We start from the raw sequence: 19,503 nt of genomic DNA, 5'->3' as shown, positions 1-19,503 counted from the left end.
GCTGGCTGACCGACTGACTGGCTGGCTGACTGACTGAATGGCAGCCTGGCTGTCTGAATGGCAACCTGGCTGGCTGACTGACTGGCTGACTGAATGGCAGCCTGGCTGGCTGGCTGGCTGAATGGCAGCCTGGCTGTCTGGCTGGCTGTCTGGCTGACTGACTGGCTGGCTGGCTGAATGGCAGCCTGGCTGGCTGACTGTGTGATAAAAATCCACTGGAAAGAGACAATATATGACAGATGACATTGCCAGGTCCTGACACACTGGCACTATTCCAGACAGAGGGATAGAGACGTGTGTGTGTGTGTGTGTGTGTGTGTGTGTGTGTGTGTGTGTGTGTGTGTGTGTGTGTGTGTGTGTGTACTGTATTTAGTGTTTGCATGTTTTTTCTCTTGGTACCCTGGTGTCCTCCATCACCTAAAGACATACTGTACTGTACAGTACATACAGTACTCCTGCCAATGTACTTGACCAAGGTACTGGCATTACAGCTGGCACGGGTCCCTGAGTGCTGCACTGTGGCTACTCACAAATCACCATGGGTCAAATGCAGAGGACAAATCTCCCCAAGGGGAGAATAAATTATATAAGAGAGAGAGAAGAGAGAAGAGAGAGAGAGAAGAGAGAAGGGAGAGAGAGAGAGAGAGAGAGAGAGAGAGAGAGAGAGAGAGAGAGAGAGAGAGAGAGAGAGAGAGAGAGAGAGAGGAAACCCAACACAGAGGATAGCTGCAGGAAGAAGTGAGTCAGAGGAGATGCTAAATGTACCAGATTGAATCATAGGTGTCAGTTTGACATCCGGGGGCAGGCTGGGTTTCGACCTGACCTGGCTCACAGCTGACATCACCCAAGGAACAAGTGACTAAAGCCTTCCCATTTCAAGCTGCAAAAGCAAAATGGACACCATAACCATTTAAAGGCATGAATAATTCCACCCTCTCGTGAACAAAAATCCAGTGTTGCAAGTGCCATAAAAAACATCATTCTGTATTCTTCTCCTATCCTTTTAAGTACAAACAAAAGGAGAGCGCCAACATTTCACTGCAGGCAAAAGGAGAGCAGATTTGGAGTAGGAGTAGTGGTGTTGCTGAGGTTTAATCCAGTAAGTTATAGAAAGCTTCACATGAAAGAATGTGACATTCTTCTTTCTTTATCCCCCTCTGCCTAGCATTTTCCCCTTCTCTGTTTTCCTTTGATCCGTCCCTCTCCATCCTTCCATTTCCTACCCCCTGCTGTAATGTCACTACTTTGGTCTATATGTACCCCTCCCTCTAACCCTCTCTCTCTCTCTCTCTCTCTCTCTCTCTCGCCCTTGGGTAAACAGAGGGACAACAGTGTCGCATGGGAAACAAGCATGTACTCCATCCTCTGCTGAACAAACAACTGACGGTACACCGAGACGTCACAGGACATCTAGATTAGCATTGTACACAGCTGGTAACTGGCAGGGGAAAAGAAGATAACAAGAATAAGTGATGTGGAAGGGAAGGAAAAGAGGGGGGAAATGCATCAAATAGCCCTTAAGGACTATTTGCGCCAGCACAGCGTATAGGTTTTTTAATTGTTCTCAATGGGGCCTCCGTGTATTTATGCCATGCTGGAAATACCAGCAGAGTAACAAGGTGTTGAACGTCTATCATGTGCTGCTGGCTGCTGAGCCATGCGTGTCTGGTGTTTTTATCTGGTCGCCAGGAGTTGAAAATGTTCAACTTTGAACGTTTGGATAAGCATTTAATTTTATTTTATATAGTATATTTATTGGTTTTAACAAAATGGAGGACAATAAACACAGACATTACACAACAAGAACATAACAATAAGTGGCTATTGATAGACAGACTCCCATTCAGGAAATGCATACATACTGTATATATATATTGGATAATAAAAAAAATTAAGCGCCTTGTGTGGAGTGTGGACAGACAGACAGACAGACAGACACACACAGAGAGATAATGTGGTGCAGACAGGCAGAGAGAGGTGTAGATATATCAATGGGAGGGTTTACTGTAGATATTGAGGGGGGGGGGGGGGTTACTGTAGACAGAGAGGTGTAGAGCGAGAGTATAGGCAGCAGCCAGAGAGATGTGGACAGCTGAACATGCCTCTCATCCACTGTCAGCGTGAACAGTGATTCCACATAGCTATTTTAATAGAGATCCTTATTTTAGATCCATACATACGGTGAAGTCTGAACACTTGACGGCTCACGTTAGGTGAAGTCTCCCCACACCCCATTTAACAGCAATGGCATACTACATACAGTACGACATACACTTTAATCACATTTGAATTTAATCACAGCCTAAGTTATAGTGAACAAATATGCACAGTTTGTGCATGGCTTATTTGTTTTGCCTCACTTTAAGTGCATTCACTCCGAGCAGCATTTGCAATGACAAAATCCCTGCGTAGACAAAAGTATAGTATAGTCTTCTCTCACGCAACACAGTAAAGGCAAGAGGACGTGTGACACAATTGAAATGGAGAAACTAAAATCCTTTAAGCCTAACTGGCTCTGGGGACTTCATTATTGCAACGCCACAGAAAATAGCAAGTGCATATATAATCCCTGGGACATTAGACAGAGCTCATTGTGGTGGCTATCTCCAAGCTTATAGACTCACAGGAAATGAAAAAAATGATGGGTAAATATAAACACAGTCTGCACGTTTACGGCGTGTGTGTGTCTGTCCCTTTATTACTTCCTTATGGAGTGTACATTAACATTACGAGATGTACTGTACACTTCATACGCACATCTACCAGAGGACCCAGTAAAGTCTATATAACTCATACAAAACAACAACAATGGGCCAATGATAACTACCGTCTCAATATTCCATACACAGCATCATCATGATCACATCCCTGTGACATTTGATACTCTGCTCACAAAATCTACCTCAGCTTCCCTCCCTTGTATTGAGCCGGCCTGTACTTTGGTCTCAACAATTCATTTTTGTCATCCAAATGATCTCCAACGACACAGTGAGCTATACGGTGTACATCTAGTCCGCAGCAGCATATTAATACATCGCAAACAGGAGAGAAACTATTGAAATGATGCTGGACAACAGCTGTGGAAACTGTTAACAAGATTCTTGCAAAATGTACTAAGGACTTCCATTGGCTCTCTCTCTGACAAGGATAAATGAACAAACTAATTCATATAAAACACTTCAGCGTACAGTCCATGCAGTGTCATAATCTCTACATCAATTTAGAAGTCAGCGCAGGACATTAGCAGAGCAGATGCTGGAAGTGTGCAGCCATCTGTGTTTCACTGTGACATTAGGGTACATCAGATGATGCTAGGACAGGCTGACAGAGACCTATCTACAGTATACTGTGACATTAGGGTACATCAGATGATGCTAGGACCGATCTACAGTATACTGTGACATTAGGGTACATCAGATGATGCTAGGACAGGCTGACAGAGACCTATCTACAGTATACTGTGACATTAGGGTACATCAGATGATGGTAGGACAGGCTGACAGAGTCCTGAAGAAGAGACATTAGGGTACATCAGATGATGCTAGGACAGGCTGACAGAGACCTGAAGAAGAGACATTAGGGTACATCAGATGATGCTAGGACAGGCTGACAGAGTCCTGAAGAAGAGACATTAGGGTACATCAGATGATGCTAGGACAGGCTGACATTAGGGTACATCAGATGATGCTAGGACAGGCTGACATTAGGGTACATCAGATGATGCTAGGACAGGCTGACAGAGTCCTGAAGAAGTGACCCATCTACAGTACACTGTGACATTAGGGTACATCAGATGATGTTAGGACAGGCTGACAGAGTCCTGAAGAAGTGACCCATCTACAGTACACTGTGACATTAGGGTACATCAGATGATGCTAGGACAGGCTGACAGAGTTCTGAAGAAGAGACATTAGGGTACATCAGATGATGCTAGGACAGGCTGACAGAGTCCTATCTACAGTATACTGTGACATTAGGGTACATCAGATGATGCTAGGACAGGCTGACAGAGTCCTGAAGAAGTGACCCATCTAGAGTACACTGTGACATTAGGGTACATCAGATGATGCTAGGACAGGCTGACAGAGACCTGAAGAAGTGACCCATCTACAGTACGCTGTGACATTAGGGTACATCAGACGATGCTAGGACAGGCTGACAGAGACCTGAAGAAGTGACCCATCTACAGTACACTGTGACATTAGGGTACATCAGATGATGCTACAGTAGGACAGGCTGACAGAGACCTGAAGAAGTGACCCATCTACAGTATACTGTAGCAGTCCACCTTTGTTCACACAAGACCGTCTAGGGTTCCCACACTTTTTTGATTTGCGAGCAACTTTCAAAATGACCACCTCAACAAGATCTACCAAAGAAAGTGATGAAAATGTATAGCAGCTCATTTGGGATGGGAAATAGAGGGGAGGAAATTGAATTAGTAGGGTTTTTTTTAAATATGTAACTAACTTGATAATGCAACTGTGCTCAACACTCTTAACAAAGTATTGCATTGTGGGTTTGAGCTGACGTCAATCAAGTCACCTTAATTCAAGTGTCAGATGCCAAGTCTTTTTTTAATTATATTTATATATTTTAGGGGCATGCCATGTGATCTACCTGCACAGCCTTTGTGATCTACTGGTAGATCACGATCTACCTTTTGGGCGCCCCTGGTCTAGACGAACACAACATTCACACATACGGTACATATGCCCCCAACAATGGAAGAGTTGCCCACAAACACGCAAGCACACACGCACACTCACACATGCCTACTGTACAGCATAAGGCACACAGTTAAAGGTTTAATTCCTGCACATTTGGCCGCTGCAGTCCCTCCTCCCCTAGTCTGCCCACAGTGGTTACAACAACCGGCTCATTAAAAAGTAAAACAGACAAATCCACTCTTTCATATGAAACATTTACTTGTAGGTCATAGCACAGAATTTGCGTTCTCGCTTCAATCTCGCTATAAAGGCGGAAATACATCTCAAATCGTAGCTTAATGCTGAATGTGATGATATTAATACCTCAGGCTAAATAATCACAACAAACTCTATCTAGTCTACAGCATGTAAGGTTTGAGACAATTGGTGTTAAAAAAGCTTCCCTGTAGAAAAGAAACACACAATAGGAACATGTGATGATAAAGACTGACATCATGACATGTGTCCCTATGACTGACCATCCACACTACAAACTGCTACCTACACCAGGTCTGTAGTAAATGAAGAACAGAATGTTTTACCTTTCAACAAGCAGCTTCAGTTCACTCCCTCTGCCTCCGAACTAGTCTTGTCTGTGCCCAGTGATACAGTAACTCTCTCTCTCTCTCTCTCACTCACACATTGCCTCCCTCCGATGATAAAACACACACACACACGCACATGCACACACACACACACACACACACACACACACACACACGCTGTGCAGGCAGCGCATGTTACAATTCATGGTATAATTCTCCCTGCCACCACTCCCACTCTGTCTGTTTCATGTACATATATTAGCTGTACAAGGGATTGCACTCTAACACCCCAGAGGCAGAGCATGCACGACGCAAAGTACTGAAAAGCTCTCTGAAAAGTTAAGCATCGAGAGAGAGAGAGAGAGAGAGAGAGAGAGAGAGAGAGAGAGAGAGAGAGAGAGAGAGAGAGAGAGAGAGAGAGAGGCAGAGAAGAATGAAGTGGAACGTGAAAAGAGGTATGGAGAGATAGCATGAAAGGTAAATGAGACAGAGATGGAGAGGTAGAGAAAGATAAGAAAGAAGGGATGGAAGTGGAATGAAGAAGGAAGCACATGGGTATAGAGAAGCAGGGCGTGAAAAAAAAAAGACTGTCTCACAATAAAAACACAGCAGGAGACTCAGACATCTACTCGAGAGATTAGTGACAACGACGACATGATGCAAGGCATGAGAAAGAAGAAGCGCAAAGGAGAAAATGCTAAACATGAAGAAAACATAAATAAATGGGTGGGGGGGGGGGGGGTTGGAGAAGGTAGCATGCCAGTTTGTCCCCATGTGCCGCAAAAAAATCAAAGTATGTGATCCCTTATAGAAGGCATGCATGCACGCATGCATGCACATTACACACACATTTTCCTCCTCTCCTCCCCAGCTGCCCCTTATTTATTTGCGTCCCCCCCGGCCATCCCTCTCTGGCCTGCACCCACGACTCTCTTGTTATGTTCTATATTTACCCATGCAGACTCCTCTCTCCTATATCCACATTGATCATCATTCAGCGACAGACACACGTCAGTCGTCCACTCACGCAGAGCCTCAGTCACCACCTGACCGGCCAGGGTTGTTTTTGGCAATCGCTACAGCGACCGGGGGGAAGAATACGACCAAAATAATAATCTCTTTTAATATACACTGCCGTGGCACAACAGCTGGTGGTGTCCAGTCGCACACGCACTCACTCACGCACACACACACACACGTGTGTGCGCGCACGCACGCACGCACACGCGCACACATTATGCTTGAGTCCATGCACCGTGCATGGGGGTTGGCCTGGCCGGGGGGTGAGGGGGCCGTTTCAAGACGCGCGTTTTCCCCCTCATAAATCCTATACAGGATTTGAGTCCTCCGTAAGAGGCGATGGTTCTCAGTGTGTGACAGGCCTCAGCACACAGTGATAAGTGACAGTGTGTGGATGAGAGCAGTGGTGTTATTATGAGTGTCGTTGTGGTGGGTGACGGCTGTGTGATGAGATGGGGAGGCGTAATATAGCACACACAGTCACTACAAGGTCATGAGCTCAGTCAATGATGCTTCACACTGAGCCACACAGCAGAGACGATGGCTTCTGCTGGTGGAATGAAATGAGCTGGGAACAGACGACCGCACAGCTGTTTTTACGACAGCAAATTCCTTAATGTTAATTTAACTTTGACAGTGTACAAATGGCTTTCTCTCTCTCTCTCTCTCTCCATCTGAGTTACAAATGGATAAATGAACACTGCTTGTACACTTATAATTGTACACAAATAATGTATTCCTTGTACAAGAATATGTATTCTTGTACAAGGAGATTTCTGTCACATCACGACTCATTGTGAGGTTGTGGACGTGGTATTTTCAATGCTTTTATTATCGTTCATTAATCGAAATTGAGGCAAAAGTTTGAAATACATAGTCCTGACATTGATTTGATGTTGTTTGGCCCAGCCCTGACAGAGAGACAGAGAATGTTGCTGCTGCCTGTGCTGTTTTGTTCAGTGACCCCACTCACTATGACCCTGAACTCCTGCATCTGACCACCCAGCATGGCAACACATTAATAATATGACTCACTACTGCCCCATGTGGACCAGGGAGACAGTCTTCCTTGTGCAAAAATGTCATCAGTAGAAATAAAAGGGAATATGCGAAACCCCACCCACGCATAGACTGTTAAAGAAATGACTGAGTGCCTGTAAGCCTATAATGACACCCAATTAGTCCACTGGATATATTTCACAATGGAAAATATCTTCCAACTTGAGCTTTTAATCCGAAGTGTAATTTTGCAGACATAATCCTCCTTCCAGGGCCGTTGATCCCTGTCAAGACGCCATATACCACACTGTAATACCAGATGTGGCAAATATTCATGACAACCTGGCCAGCTGCAGTTCTTGTAGCTCATAGGGTTGCATGGGGGTGGGGGTGAGCCCTTGACTTCTCTATCCAGACATGGCAGACATCTAGGTCACTGCACACATTTCCCCCTGATATTGTTCACTTCACTTGGGGCTCGCATCACATCAGGTTCATTACCCAAGAAACTCAGAAACAGAGAATCTTCCTACATAATTACAATTATAGAAGTGTCTTATTTGTACGTCTCTAAATGTTTTGATGAATTGAACATGGTGGACCCTCTCTTGTAAACAAGTGTAATGCTTAATTGGCTCGTCCACTCACAGTTAACAGTCTTTGTATTGAGTTTGTGCTTGAAATGTACTGTAATTCTGCAAACATTAATAATAATACATATTTCAATCAATCAAAAAAAAAGACAATAGACAAAGGGAATATTTTACAGTAAGGAAGAACCTTATGGCTTACCTTGTTCTCACATTTCTTGTGAATGGCGACCTTGCAGTCTGAGGACAGTAGGGAGTGAAATAAGAGGTTAGGGCAAGTTACAGTGGCACAGTACATAATGCGTCACTCAGTTGGCCAGCTTTGAGACAGAGAGAGACAGAGAGAATCATGCAGACATAGCAAACGGTCAGGTTTGTGTATGCATGAAAGCATCCATGTGAGTCAGGTGGCCTGTGTGTGTGTGTGTGTGTGTCTGTCTGTCCCTTCTGGTTGACTTGGGACTCACCCTTGCAGAAAGCTCCAGGGTTGTCGATGTTCTGCCGACACACATCACACGCCCGCTTCGCCCTGAAACTCTTCTCTGTGAAGGCATGGCGTTCTCCTTTAGCGAGCTGTGACAGGGCAGAAAGGCACAACACAAAAAAGTGTCTATTCTTATCATTCTCAGCACAATTCAATTGGGGAGACTGGAGATGAGGCAAAATGTCACACTTCTGAAGGATTCAAATAATAATGATCATCTATGTTTTTGTAATATTTTTTTTTAATAGTGAAAATAGCTGATCTCACAGTCAGCTCACAGTCACACCATGTCACACTCATAGGCCTTGCTTGTAGATCGTGTGTTTTCACTATTCGTCATAGTAGTTACTACTGGTGGTTAACAGTGCATAGCATACAAACAAACGGTTCTAGTGGTTGGGCTTTTTGCCAAAGAAAAATGGACACAAAAATAGTACAACAAACGAAAATACTGCTTCGAACTGAACTTGTGGAAACATATAGTGTTGACTTTATCTTTGGTCTGGCCGAAGTCTGTATTTAAGTCTAGTTTAGGTGGCCTGTAACAGTGTCAGGCTTACAACAAGTTTCCATTCAACAAGGTAAGGTGGTAGGCACTAACTACAGCACACTGGACCAATCATGGCAGCTGTGTAAACATTAGCCTCAACCTTCTGTGGCTAACGGCACGTAGAGGAAGGCAGTTCTCACTGCCTTTGCCCTCCGATCGCCATAAACTTGAATGCTGCTAATGAAGGAGTGGGCGGAAGCTGTGATGTCATGCTTGATGTAAACACACATTTACACACACACACACACACACACACACACACTTGCACGCACACATGTGCAAGCGTGTACTGTACACGCAAAGAGTCATAGAAAGGGTGTACATCAGAGCTTGTACAAGGCCTTCCCTGAGTCATAATAATTCCATGGTTTTCTCTGTTTAAACACAGTCACTCAACTGTCCCGCACAGTGAATAGAAACAGGACAATATTTATATAGAGACGTAGTGGCAACGCTTTCCCAAAGCTGCCATCACACAACATGTGAAGCACATTAAACTATTAAATCTGTTCTTCCAGCAGAGAGGGGGAGGTGGCTGAGGAGAGCAGAAGGCTGGCAGCGTGTGTGTGTGTGTGTGTTTGTGCTCGCACGTGCATGCGTGGGAGAGAGAGTGTTAGGGGGCTAGTAACACCCTACATGCAAACACTGGTGTTTCTCTTCAAACTAAATGACTTGATGCAGTTGCTGAAAAGCACACTTCTCTACTTTTTTATTTATTTATTTACTTTTTTTTTTGCATTTTCCAATTGCTTCTGTGAACAGTAGGGGCATTGAATCTGAGTCAGAAAGTAAAAGGTGTCATGTTGTACGTACGCGCACACACGCATGCACTCACACTCACACACACACACACACACCCTAACAGACACTTATTGTAAAACGCTGAGGGGAAATCAGATTAATTTATCCAGTTAACTCAAGAGTGTAAAAAATGACCCTTATGGTCACTCTCACTCACTCTCAGAGCTAAATGAACACTGAGGATGTTGTGTTTAATACAAACATGGCTCTCAAGTGGAGTGTAGAGAGAATAGCCAAACTACAAGCTCACGTGTCGGGATGTGATGCATCGTGAACTTGTATACGTACATTTTTGCCTAATCATGGTATGCCCAAAATATGAATGCCAGATTCACAGTTGTTTAGCGGTGGCCGAACAGTTTGCGGAGCGTTCTTGATATCGGAAGGTCGCTAGTTCGTATCCCCGGACCGGCACGTTAAAATTACCACCGCTGAAGTGCCCTTGGACAAGGCATTGAACCCCTACCATGAAATGTTCTATGAGCAGGGCCTGGCTGTAAACAAGTTCTTGAGCTTAGTCCAGTTACCCAGGGTAAACATAGTACCTTTCCTTTCCTTTCCTAGTCTGTCTGTGGGTTTTAAGAGTTTTTATAAGCATTTAACCAGAGGAAAGTGTTAAGAGCCTGTGACTGAATAATAACTGTATTGGATCCATTAGAACACATTTCCATGTTCTGATTAGTAATGGTTTTGGACATAGAGCCTGCAAGGTTTCCCCCGCACAGCGATTATGTGCACTAGCGTGCTGTGTGCCAATACCTCTGCTCTGATGTAATAACATGGCATATATACCGGTACAATACTAAACCTTGTCAAAGACTAGACTACTGTAACTGACTTTCATCAAAACTCTATAACACATATGTTGCAATGCTGCTACTGTTGTCACTGCCAAGCAAAAGTCACAGATCACATCTGTGATCTGTGACTTTAGCTTTGTCAAAGCAAAACTTCTAAATATTGGCGAACTGACAGGCAAGACAAGAGGACCCCCAAATTGACACTAATTACCCCACAGACCCCCATTTGAAAAGATATGCCCTCATAACTTCATAAGAGAAGATTTTTTTACGGCTCTAGCAGTGATTCTCAACCCGTTTAATTTCAAGGACGCCCAGTGGGACGTGCATATTAGGCTACAGACGTCCCATTTAATGGCATTTCTATCTCTGGGACCCCAATTTATATTGTAAAATTAATGTTAATTAAACTCAGAGTGTACAAATGGAACCAAATGGACCCATTAGGATCCATTTTGTTCCATTTGTACACTCTCAGAGTTACACAGACCATACATACAGGGTCCATTTGGTTCCAAACTATCATTTAGCTGCGGCCCCCCTGGAACTCCCTCAAGGACCCCTAGGGGTCCCCGGACCCCACTTTGGGAACCACTATATAAGCAAAGCTTGCACAAATGTTATTCTGATCAATGTTATTTATTTTATTTATTTTTTATCGTGGTGACCCATGCTCTCTGACCTGGCTGGAATCAGCTATGTATTGATTTTCAGATTACAAAAGCAACAGTGAGTGTTGACTGATGATCAACATATTGACATGTCCCACATTGTCTACTCCATCAGCATGTGCAATGGTTACTCAGTCAGTGCTGCTATAAACTCTGGCTTTGTCTGTATACAGTAGATCGTATGTGAATAAGAGATGATCTATGTGAGAGAAATTACATAGTATACAACTACAAGCTAGATCGTTTATTTTTTATTTTTTTCATTTAACCTTTATTTAACCAGTAAAAAACACATTGCGACTGATGAATCTATTTACAAGTGCTATAGACAACATAATAGGCCTAGTAGGTAACATTGAAGTAGGCTATTGTCTCACATTTAAATAATGCTGCATTATGTCATGATTTAAGAGGTAGGATCAGCTGGGGATTGGGCTACTGGGCTGGCATGATCGAAGATCATTTTGCAGACAGTCCTTTGTTAAACCAACCTCCGGTTCAACTATAGTCTACATGCAAGATTAAAAATAAATGACAGCATTGGAATTTCTATTTAGCTACACTACGCACGGTGCACCCCTTGCAAATATTAGTTCTATTATTATTTTTTTAACTTAATGTTTTCCTCCCAAAGTCAATGATGCTACACAAACAATCACCGTACGTCACATTAAAGTCCAAGCTGAAATAAATTGATGAAATCTTTATATTTTCTATGGTCGATTTTCTTTTTTTCCCCTGAACAGTTGTCAGGCACTCAGGCTACAGTTGATTTGTTACATAATTTACACTGCATGCATAATTCTGCGCAGCCGAGCAACCTCTGAATTCATAAAAGAAAACAATCAGTCTGCTATCCCCAAGCCTGGGTATCGAGGCTACTATCCCCTCAACCATCCACGTTTCCAATTGAAACTGATTGAAACACATTTAACAAAAGACCGAAACTAAAAGTAGCCTAATTTCCCTACCTTCTTACTCATCCTTTCGTTGCTGTTATAATCTCCGCAGCGAATTTCCATTTGTATAGGCTACCAGTCCTTGTGAATTAACCATAGAATTATCAAATCCTAAACATAAACTGAGATTAATAATGTGCGCCGTAAAAGTCAAAGTGGGCGGAGCTGAGGTAGACCATCCATCCACAACGGGGGATTGCAATTTGCAATTAACAACACGAGTCAGTAAACATCAATGGGGAGTGGTCAGTGCCTCAATCACATATTATTTCCATGATACTATTGAAAAGACCATCGGTTTCATTTATTATTTTATAGAACAGAATCAATCAGCAGCTATTAGACTTAACATACAGTGGCCAATACAGTGAGTGACTCATCAAGCAGACAGCGATACTCTGTCGCCTGGAAAGTGGAAACACAGGACTCATTCATATTCATAATTGTTGCTCAGTCATCATTCATATAATATTATCTTTCACTAAAAAAAAAGATAGAACGTTATTATCTCCATGACGAATGTTATTATGTAACTGTTTTATTCTTTAACTTTTAATACCAAGAAGTAGCCTATTCTTATTTTATCGACATTTCACGTTGAGATTACTGGTGAAAGGCAAGCCAAGGGCAGCCCCTAGTGGTGCAAAAGTTACATTGCAGCTAAACTTTCACCATAAATCTGAGAAGTGTCTCTCAAAATCCCCCCATAAGTAAACTCTACACTACACCACTATGGAAGAATGAAGGAGAGTAGCCTAAAGGCGAAACTGGTGGGGCTGTTATCGGAGAAAGAGAAAAAAAGATTAGACTCAAACTTGTAAAACAGATACGGTTTTGAGAGAGCATTCGCCCACAGAAAGGCTCCCATGGCCGTTAGTGAAATGACGCCATTGGAGCACCCCACCCCGTTTGGTTCACTACACAGCCAAAGTGTATGTCATTCCCCAGGCATTTTAGACCATTCCAAGGCCCAGACTCCGAGCACTTCTAATATGGAGATGGAGTCGACAGGGTCAAGGCACTGACTCATGCATAATGGATTTCTTTATTACTTAGGGGAGCATGAGGGATTTTTGCTGTGTGGGAACAATGACATTGAAATAGTTTTATCCTATCATTTTTGCAAACTTAAAGAGAACCAACAACTTCAGCAATAATGATACACTTCCATGCACGCGCACACACCACCACACCACACACTTATAAATGCAAAACCGCCATATGTACTTTAGACCACCTTTTTTGTGTGTGTGTGTGTGTGTGTGTGTGTGTGTGTGTGTGTTTTCTCTCAGTGACAGCTAGCAGTTGATGACATGCTGTGATTCTGGCTCCGAGTAACACACACACACAGACACACACACATTCCAGCCAGGAAGGGACAGGAGCAGGTGGCAGGCCAGGGGTATGTTCCTACGATGGCAGGGTATTTATAACAGTGCATGAGTAGAGGCTGTCACCTCTAAAGAGTCATGAAAAGGCTCAGAATAGGTTATAGGCATAAGTTACTGCATGTGTGAGAATCACTGAGACTACAGGGGACTGCAAGGCTGTGTGTGTGTGTGTGTGTGTGTGTGTGTGCGTGCGCACGAGTGAGACAGAGACACAGACACACGCTCACCGTCTCTCTCTCTCTCTCTCTCTCTCTCTCTCTCTCACACACACTCTTGAGTCTCCATTTGCAGTCCACCCAATCAGTGGGGACAATGCTTTCATGTTTTGGCATGGGGCACTCCACACAAACAAGCACGTGCAAATACACATTGTGGAGCATACACATACATGCACGCACAGCCATGTATGATTATACAGTTACACATGCACATATGCACATGTGTGACATATGCACATGTGTGACACATACATGTAGTTGTGCGTGCAAAGAAATGCACATGCAAATTATACATTTGGATAGGGGGGGGGGGCTTAAAGAACGTGTGATGCTTTTGTTCCAAAAAGAGCTAGAATTAGACATTACACTGCATTGAGAGATCAATGCACGTCTCAGGAGTACCCAAACATCCTGCCATCTATTAGAATTAGACATTACACTGCATTGAGAGAATTAGACATTACACTGCATTGAGAGAATTAGACATTACACTGCATTGAGAGAATTAGACATTACACTGCATTGAGAGAATTAGACATTACACTGCATTGAGAGATCAATACACGTCTCATGAGTACCCAAACATCCTGCCATCTATTAGAATTAGACATTACACTGCATTGAGAGATCAATGAATTAGACATTACACTGCATTGAGAGATCAATGCATGCCTCATGAGTACCCAAACATCCTGCCATCCATTCTGGATGCATGGTCCAAACATGTCAAACAGGAACCTTTTTTAGGTCTCTATAAAAGAGACTTTATGTATGTGACTTGCCCCTGAAGCCACGGATGTGCACTGTTCCTAAATAGAGCCAGCAGACACAGACAGACAGACAGACAGACAGACGATGGAAGTTGGAACGCGACCTAACAGTAACTTACACCATTTCCCCTTGAACCTTGACCCCCTGGGGACAATTAATACTGATCAATCTGCCCCTCTGTCATCTGTCTGTTTTTCATTTTCCTCACATGCATTTGTTTTTTGTATGTAGGCCTACAATGGTAGTTATGATATAGCACGTAAATAGAAAAGGCACGAACAGTCCAATCCAGCGCCTCATTCCTTTATTCTTAAATTGATATATTAGGTTTACTTTCTACATGGAAAAATTGGTACCAGACCCCCAAATCCTGAGTCGTATATCTGCCAATTGACTGTCTGTAATAAACAGAGTGGAAGTGGATTCTTCCTCAGCCTAATGTGTATCATCTCTTTCCCTGGTCTTAATTACACTGTACACATTCTGTGAATCAAATGCCTGCATGCATGTTCCATACCTACAGCTGAACATGAGCCCTTCTACTCTTCTGTACATGTTGATAGAGGAGTGTGAGAGGAAACATTAGCTCTGAATCCTGGCTGCTTCAGTTACATTTAAAGGATAGTGATAATAGCTGACATTCCTGTTGTTGACATACATGTTTACTGAGACACACACACAGGTGTGATTTAAGGATTCGGCTAAGTTAATCTTGTTCTGTTGGGTCTGTTCAGAGTATTGTCTTCACCCTCTGAAATGAGTGCAACATATCAAAACAAAACCTAAATTATAACAGGGCTGTTTAAAATGGATTGTTTAAAATGTTATACTTCTTTAAAAAAAATCATATACACAACCATTCGTACAATGATCTTTGGTTATAATACTGATGGGCATCCTGGTAACACCTTTAACAACTCAATTCTGCCATTGATTTATTTTAAAGCGTCCAAGACAACAGCTATGCACTTACCTCTGCAAGTTGGAGGATCTCAGGATCTATTTCAGAATCAGTGTTCTTGTGGACTTCCGCTTGTTCTGTATCAGATCCATGTGTCTTTGCGATATTGGCCCTCGTACTGTGAACGCACCCCATAGTTCAACCACCACTCTCCTCCTATCTCTTCTTTCTTCTCTTATCCACAAGACAGCAGTCCCAGTCAGGGACAACCCCTCCTTCCTGTCTTCTGAGGCAGCCTTCCCAGACAGGCTCTTCTCTGCCGAGTGGTCCTCTATTCTGTTCCCTCCTCTGTACCTCACTTCTCCATTGCAGAACGGGATTCCTTATGTTTCTGTCAGTGACGGCTGTAAAGTCATGCTGCACCTTCCACACACCCCCACAGCCTCTGTGACAACCTTTTAGAGAACCCTCTCTAGAATGAAAACAACTTTCTCTTCTACCCTCTCCTCTTACAGCACTCTCTCACACTCACTCCCTGTTCTGCAAGTATAGCCACACAGACCGTACCCCCTAACCTCTCTCTCTCCACTTACATCAGTCCTTCTCCCTAGCTCTCTGGATGTCGAGGCACTTAAAACATGTGAGAACATACGCTCCTCTCCAGGACTCCAGCACCACTCTTTTCCCCAAACCCTTTACACTTGCTCGTCCCCTCGTTCTCTACAGACCCTCCTCTTCCTCTCCTGGCTCCACACTCAGACCCTCCAGTCTTCCTCTGCCTCTATTCACGGTCTTCTAGCATGCTCAGAGAGATAGAGACAGAGAGAAAAGGGGGCAGCTGTTTTCAACCCATTGAGGTCAGGCCCTTCCCCTCTTCACTTCAAGCCCCTCTCCCTCCCTCCCTCCCACAGGGGAGTTATTAGATTCCGCTTCTCTCCAACACCTCTTCCTCCCCACATGAGACTAAAGACTAAAGTTGTGATAATAACTGATGATATTGCTTGCACTTCTACCTCCAGTGCTTCAACAAACTTGAGAAAATTCATCACCCAGTGTGAGTTCTTGTGCATGGTTTCTCTAGGGCAGTGTTGTATGAAAATTGCATCACAGAGATGGAACTGTGCACTTGAGGGACAGCAGATCTGAATTTCTCAGTCTTCACCCTCCTCCTCCTCCTCCTCTCTCCCCTGTGCATCTTCCACAACTTCCCTGTAATAAACACGACACATGACGGCAACACTACTGTCATCCAACCTCTCCTTCCTTCCTTCCCTCCTTTCCTCACTCCCTTGTCTCCACTAAAGTCAAAACAATGATGGGCTCTGTTCCTGCAACTGTGATTCCCCTCCAACTTCTCTGCCGTCTCAGGCTCTCCCTCTCTCTCTCACACACACACACACACACACACACACACACACACACACACACACACACACACCCTCAAACCGGGCTAAAACAGCCAACTCCAAACAAAATTCCCATTTAAGAAGAGGGATTTGGTCTTGTGAGAGGAAAAATCCTGAACAATAAGCTCTTTCTAAAACCATGTTTACACCCCCTATAGTTAGATCCTAGAAGACAAGCCAATGTGTTAAAAGCAGCAGGCTACAGATCTGTGGCCTACAGCTAAAATTAGGCGACAAACCTTCAAGATGCATTTCTTTTACAAACTTCTTCCCTATCCAAATGCCAGTACAGTAACTATTTCATATTTGGTAGTTGGTCATTTCATGCACTCAGGACTTCAACAGACTTTTAAATATTAAGAACACTGAGATAAGGAAAGGGGTTAACTAAAGTCAGTGAAACCTTGTCTAGAAGAACTGTTGTGGACAATTCCTCACACTGTCCTACTGACATCCCATCACACTAGAATCGTTTTCGGTTACGGGCCACCAAATATTATATAAAATAACGTCCTTTTATCCTGCTTATGTTCTTAATGTGATATCAGTCCAACTTGTTATAGAATAAAGTATTATCCTGTAACTTTATAGCGAACTCCCACATTTGACGTAATTTTGAAGCACACTATTATTGCTACAATTTACTCTATTCCACTTTTTCTTCAGGCATTTCTTGACGTGGCTTTATTAACAGTCCACAGGAGGGGAAACGGGGATAGAGTGGTGTAGTGTGTGACATGCAGCAAAGGTCAGGAGAGGAAACAGGGATAGAGTGGTGTAGTGTGTGACATGCAGCAAAGGTCTGCTGGGCCCTGTAACATGAATAATGGCAAGCTCACCTCAAATCAGTCACCCCGGACATACAGCCGGCCAACTGCTCAACCTGGTATTCCTAAAATAACTTATAAGTATAAAGTCTATAAACTATGGATCGACCTCCTCAGTTTCATGAGGGGGGATTATCCCCTCCAAAAAAGCCATGTACCGTGGCTGCGTGTGTTTTGCTGCGTTGGCAGTGTTTTTCCGTGAAATCCACGGAACAGTGGGGGGGATATCCATTATCCACCCCTCCTCATGAAATTTGGGGCTATCTGCAGACTTTGCGCACACCAAATATGTCCCCCCCAGTTATAAAATGCTATCTGCGCCACTGATTATAGGAAATAGCCTACCATATATTTTATTTTAATTTGCTTTGCATCTGAACTTGTCATTAGCCTAACTGTAGGCCTAGATTGTTTTTTTTGTTTTTTGTCTTGTAAAGCGTCCTTGGGTTTCTTGAAAGGCGCTATATAAATCTAAGTTATTATTATTATTATTAGATACAGATATTTGAATGTGCAATAAATAGGATGGACCACAGTACTGTGGTAGTATATCTCAGTTGAAGTTAGCCTTTATACATTTGTGACCAGATTCAACTGAGGGACTGCCATTGGATTTGATGTATTATTACTTTCTTCCATGTCATATAAAAGCAGGGAATCATAGTTTCAAATTCACATTGGTTGTTCGTTAAATTGATGTTACTTGTTACCATAGGCAATATTGTTATAAAAAGTTAAAATGACCAGTGAGCACCTGCAACTGCACCATTTAATGTCATGAAGACTTGGTATAAATACATGAGCCCATTACGTTTTACTGGGTTCTAACTTCTGACACAAAATGTGATTTATTCATTCTGATCGGTTTGAAAAGTAGAAATATACAGTAGGCCTCCTTATAGCTGCCTCCTTCCAATAAAAGGACAGTATCAGAATCGGTTGAGACAAATAAAAGCCTAATTGAGGATTTACAGTAGCAATAGCCGATTGCCCACAATATCGAGGGCCTAACATCGCCACATACATCGTATCGTGACGTACCCATATCGTCCCCCACCCAATTCATTAAAAAAATCACACCTTTGTGAAGTGAGGGGCGCTAATATATTAAAGTCTAACTCATGTTGATTACTTACTTAATCCTCTTCGTGCTAGGTAGCACATAAGGTCTTCACCAACGAACGCCAATGCCGTCTGTCTTCTGCCCAATGTTGCAGTTGGTCCCAGGTCCACCCCAACTCCTCATGTTGATTAGGTGATGTAAAACAAACGGCCATAAACGCCATTAACAATAAACAGACAATATGACGTAATGAGTTACATTATGACAATTTTTCCCTTCATTGTCAATGGCATTTACAAAACAAACATTGAACTAAAGACAAACATTAAACCAGTGTATAAAGGCTACCACTCAAAAATAAACTTTTTTTAGGTTAGTTTACTCTGGGTTGTGTGCGCAGTGCTGTGCACCCGACAGATAAGCCCAATGAACTTCAAACTGAATGTTAAACTCTGAACTCATTGAAAACACAACAATGACCTCAATGGAAAACAAAACTGCTGCAGAAAATCTTAAGTTATGAATAAAAAGGAGCATTATAGATTTTGAGATCATATTAATGTGAATTTGATCACAATGAGTGGTAATTGATATTTAGCATTTGAGTAAATATCGGCATATTCAATTTATTCAGGCATAAACCAAATGGTAAATATTAAGATTATGTGAAACAGTGCCTTGATTCCATATTTAAAGAATCATGAAAATTGCCAAATTATTAGGCTAGCTTGATTGCAGCTGTAAAATGTGTGAACATTTGTGAAAGAATTGGACCCAGGCCTTCTGGCCTGGCAAATA

The 19,503-nt window shown here is 42.9% G+C and overlaps 1 protein-coding gene across 6 annotated transcripts in view; it reads right to left on the bottom strand.

The window, feature by feature from the left end:
- LOC308328265 (tensin-2-like) overlaps positions 1–16,177 on the bottom strand; it is a 41,834-nt gene extending 25,657 nt beyond the window's left edge. For 4 of the 6 annotated variants that reach the window (XR_013965282.1, XM_080782032.1, XM_080782034.1 and 1 more), the window contains exons 1-3: positions 15,482–16,177; positions 8,331–8,436; positions 8,066–8,103 (exon numbers count right to left, since the gene is read on the bottom strand). Coding sequence is in view for 4 of the 6 variants with exons in the window: in XM_080782032.1 (XP_080638158.1) it covers positions 8,066–8,103; positions 8,331–8,436; positions 15,482–15,604 (267 nt within the window). In the remaining 2 variants the exon portion in view is untranslated. Of the gene's footprint in view, positions 1–5,251; positions 5,334–8,065; positions 8,104–8,330; positions 8,437–12,140; positions 12,168–15,481 lie in introns of those variants that run through there. The other 2 variants (XM_080782035.1, XM_080782036.1) reach the window with 2 other exon arrangements.
- Between the last annotated feature and the right edge of the window lie 3,326 nt (positions 16,178–19,503).

Source organism: Protomyctophum bolini (assembly GCF_963924005.1).
Source record: "Protomyctophum bolini genome assembly, chromosome: 2".
Lineage (NCBI taxonomy): Eukaryota > Metazoa > Chordata > Actinopteri > Myctophiformes > Myctophidae > Protomyctophum > Protomyctophum bolini.
Note: the sequence above shows the minus strand (reverse complement) of the source record. Positions and strands in the feature narration are given on the sequence as shown.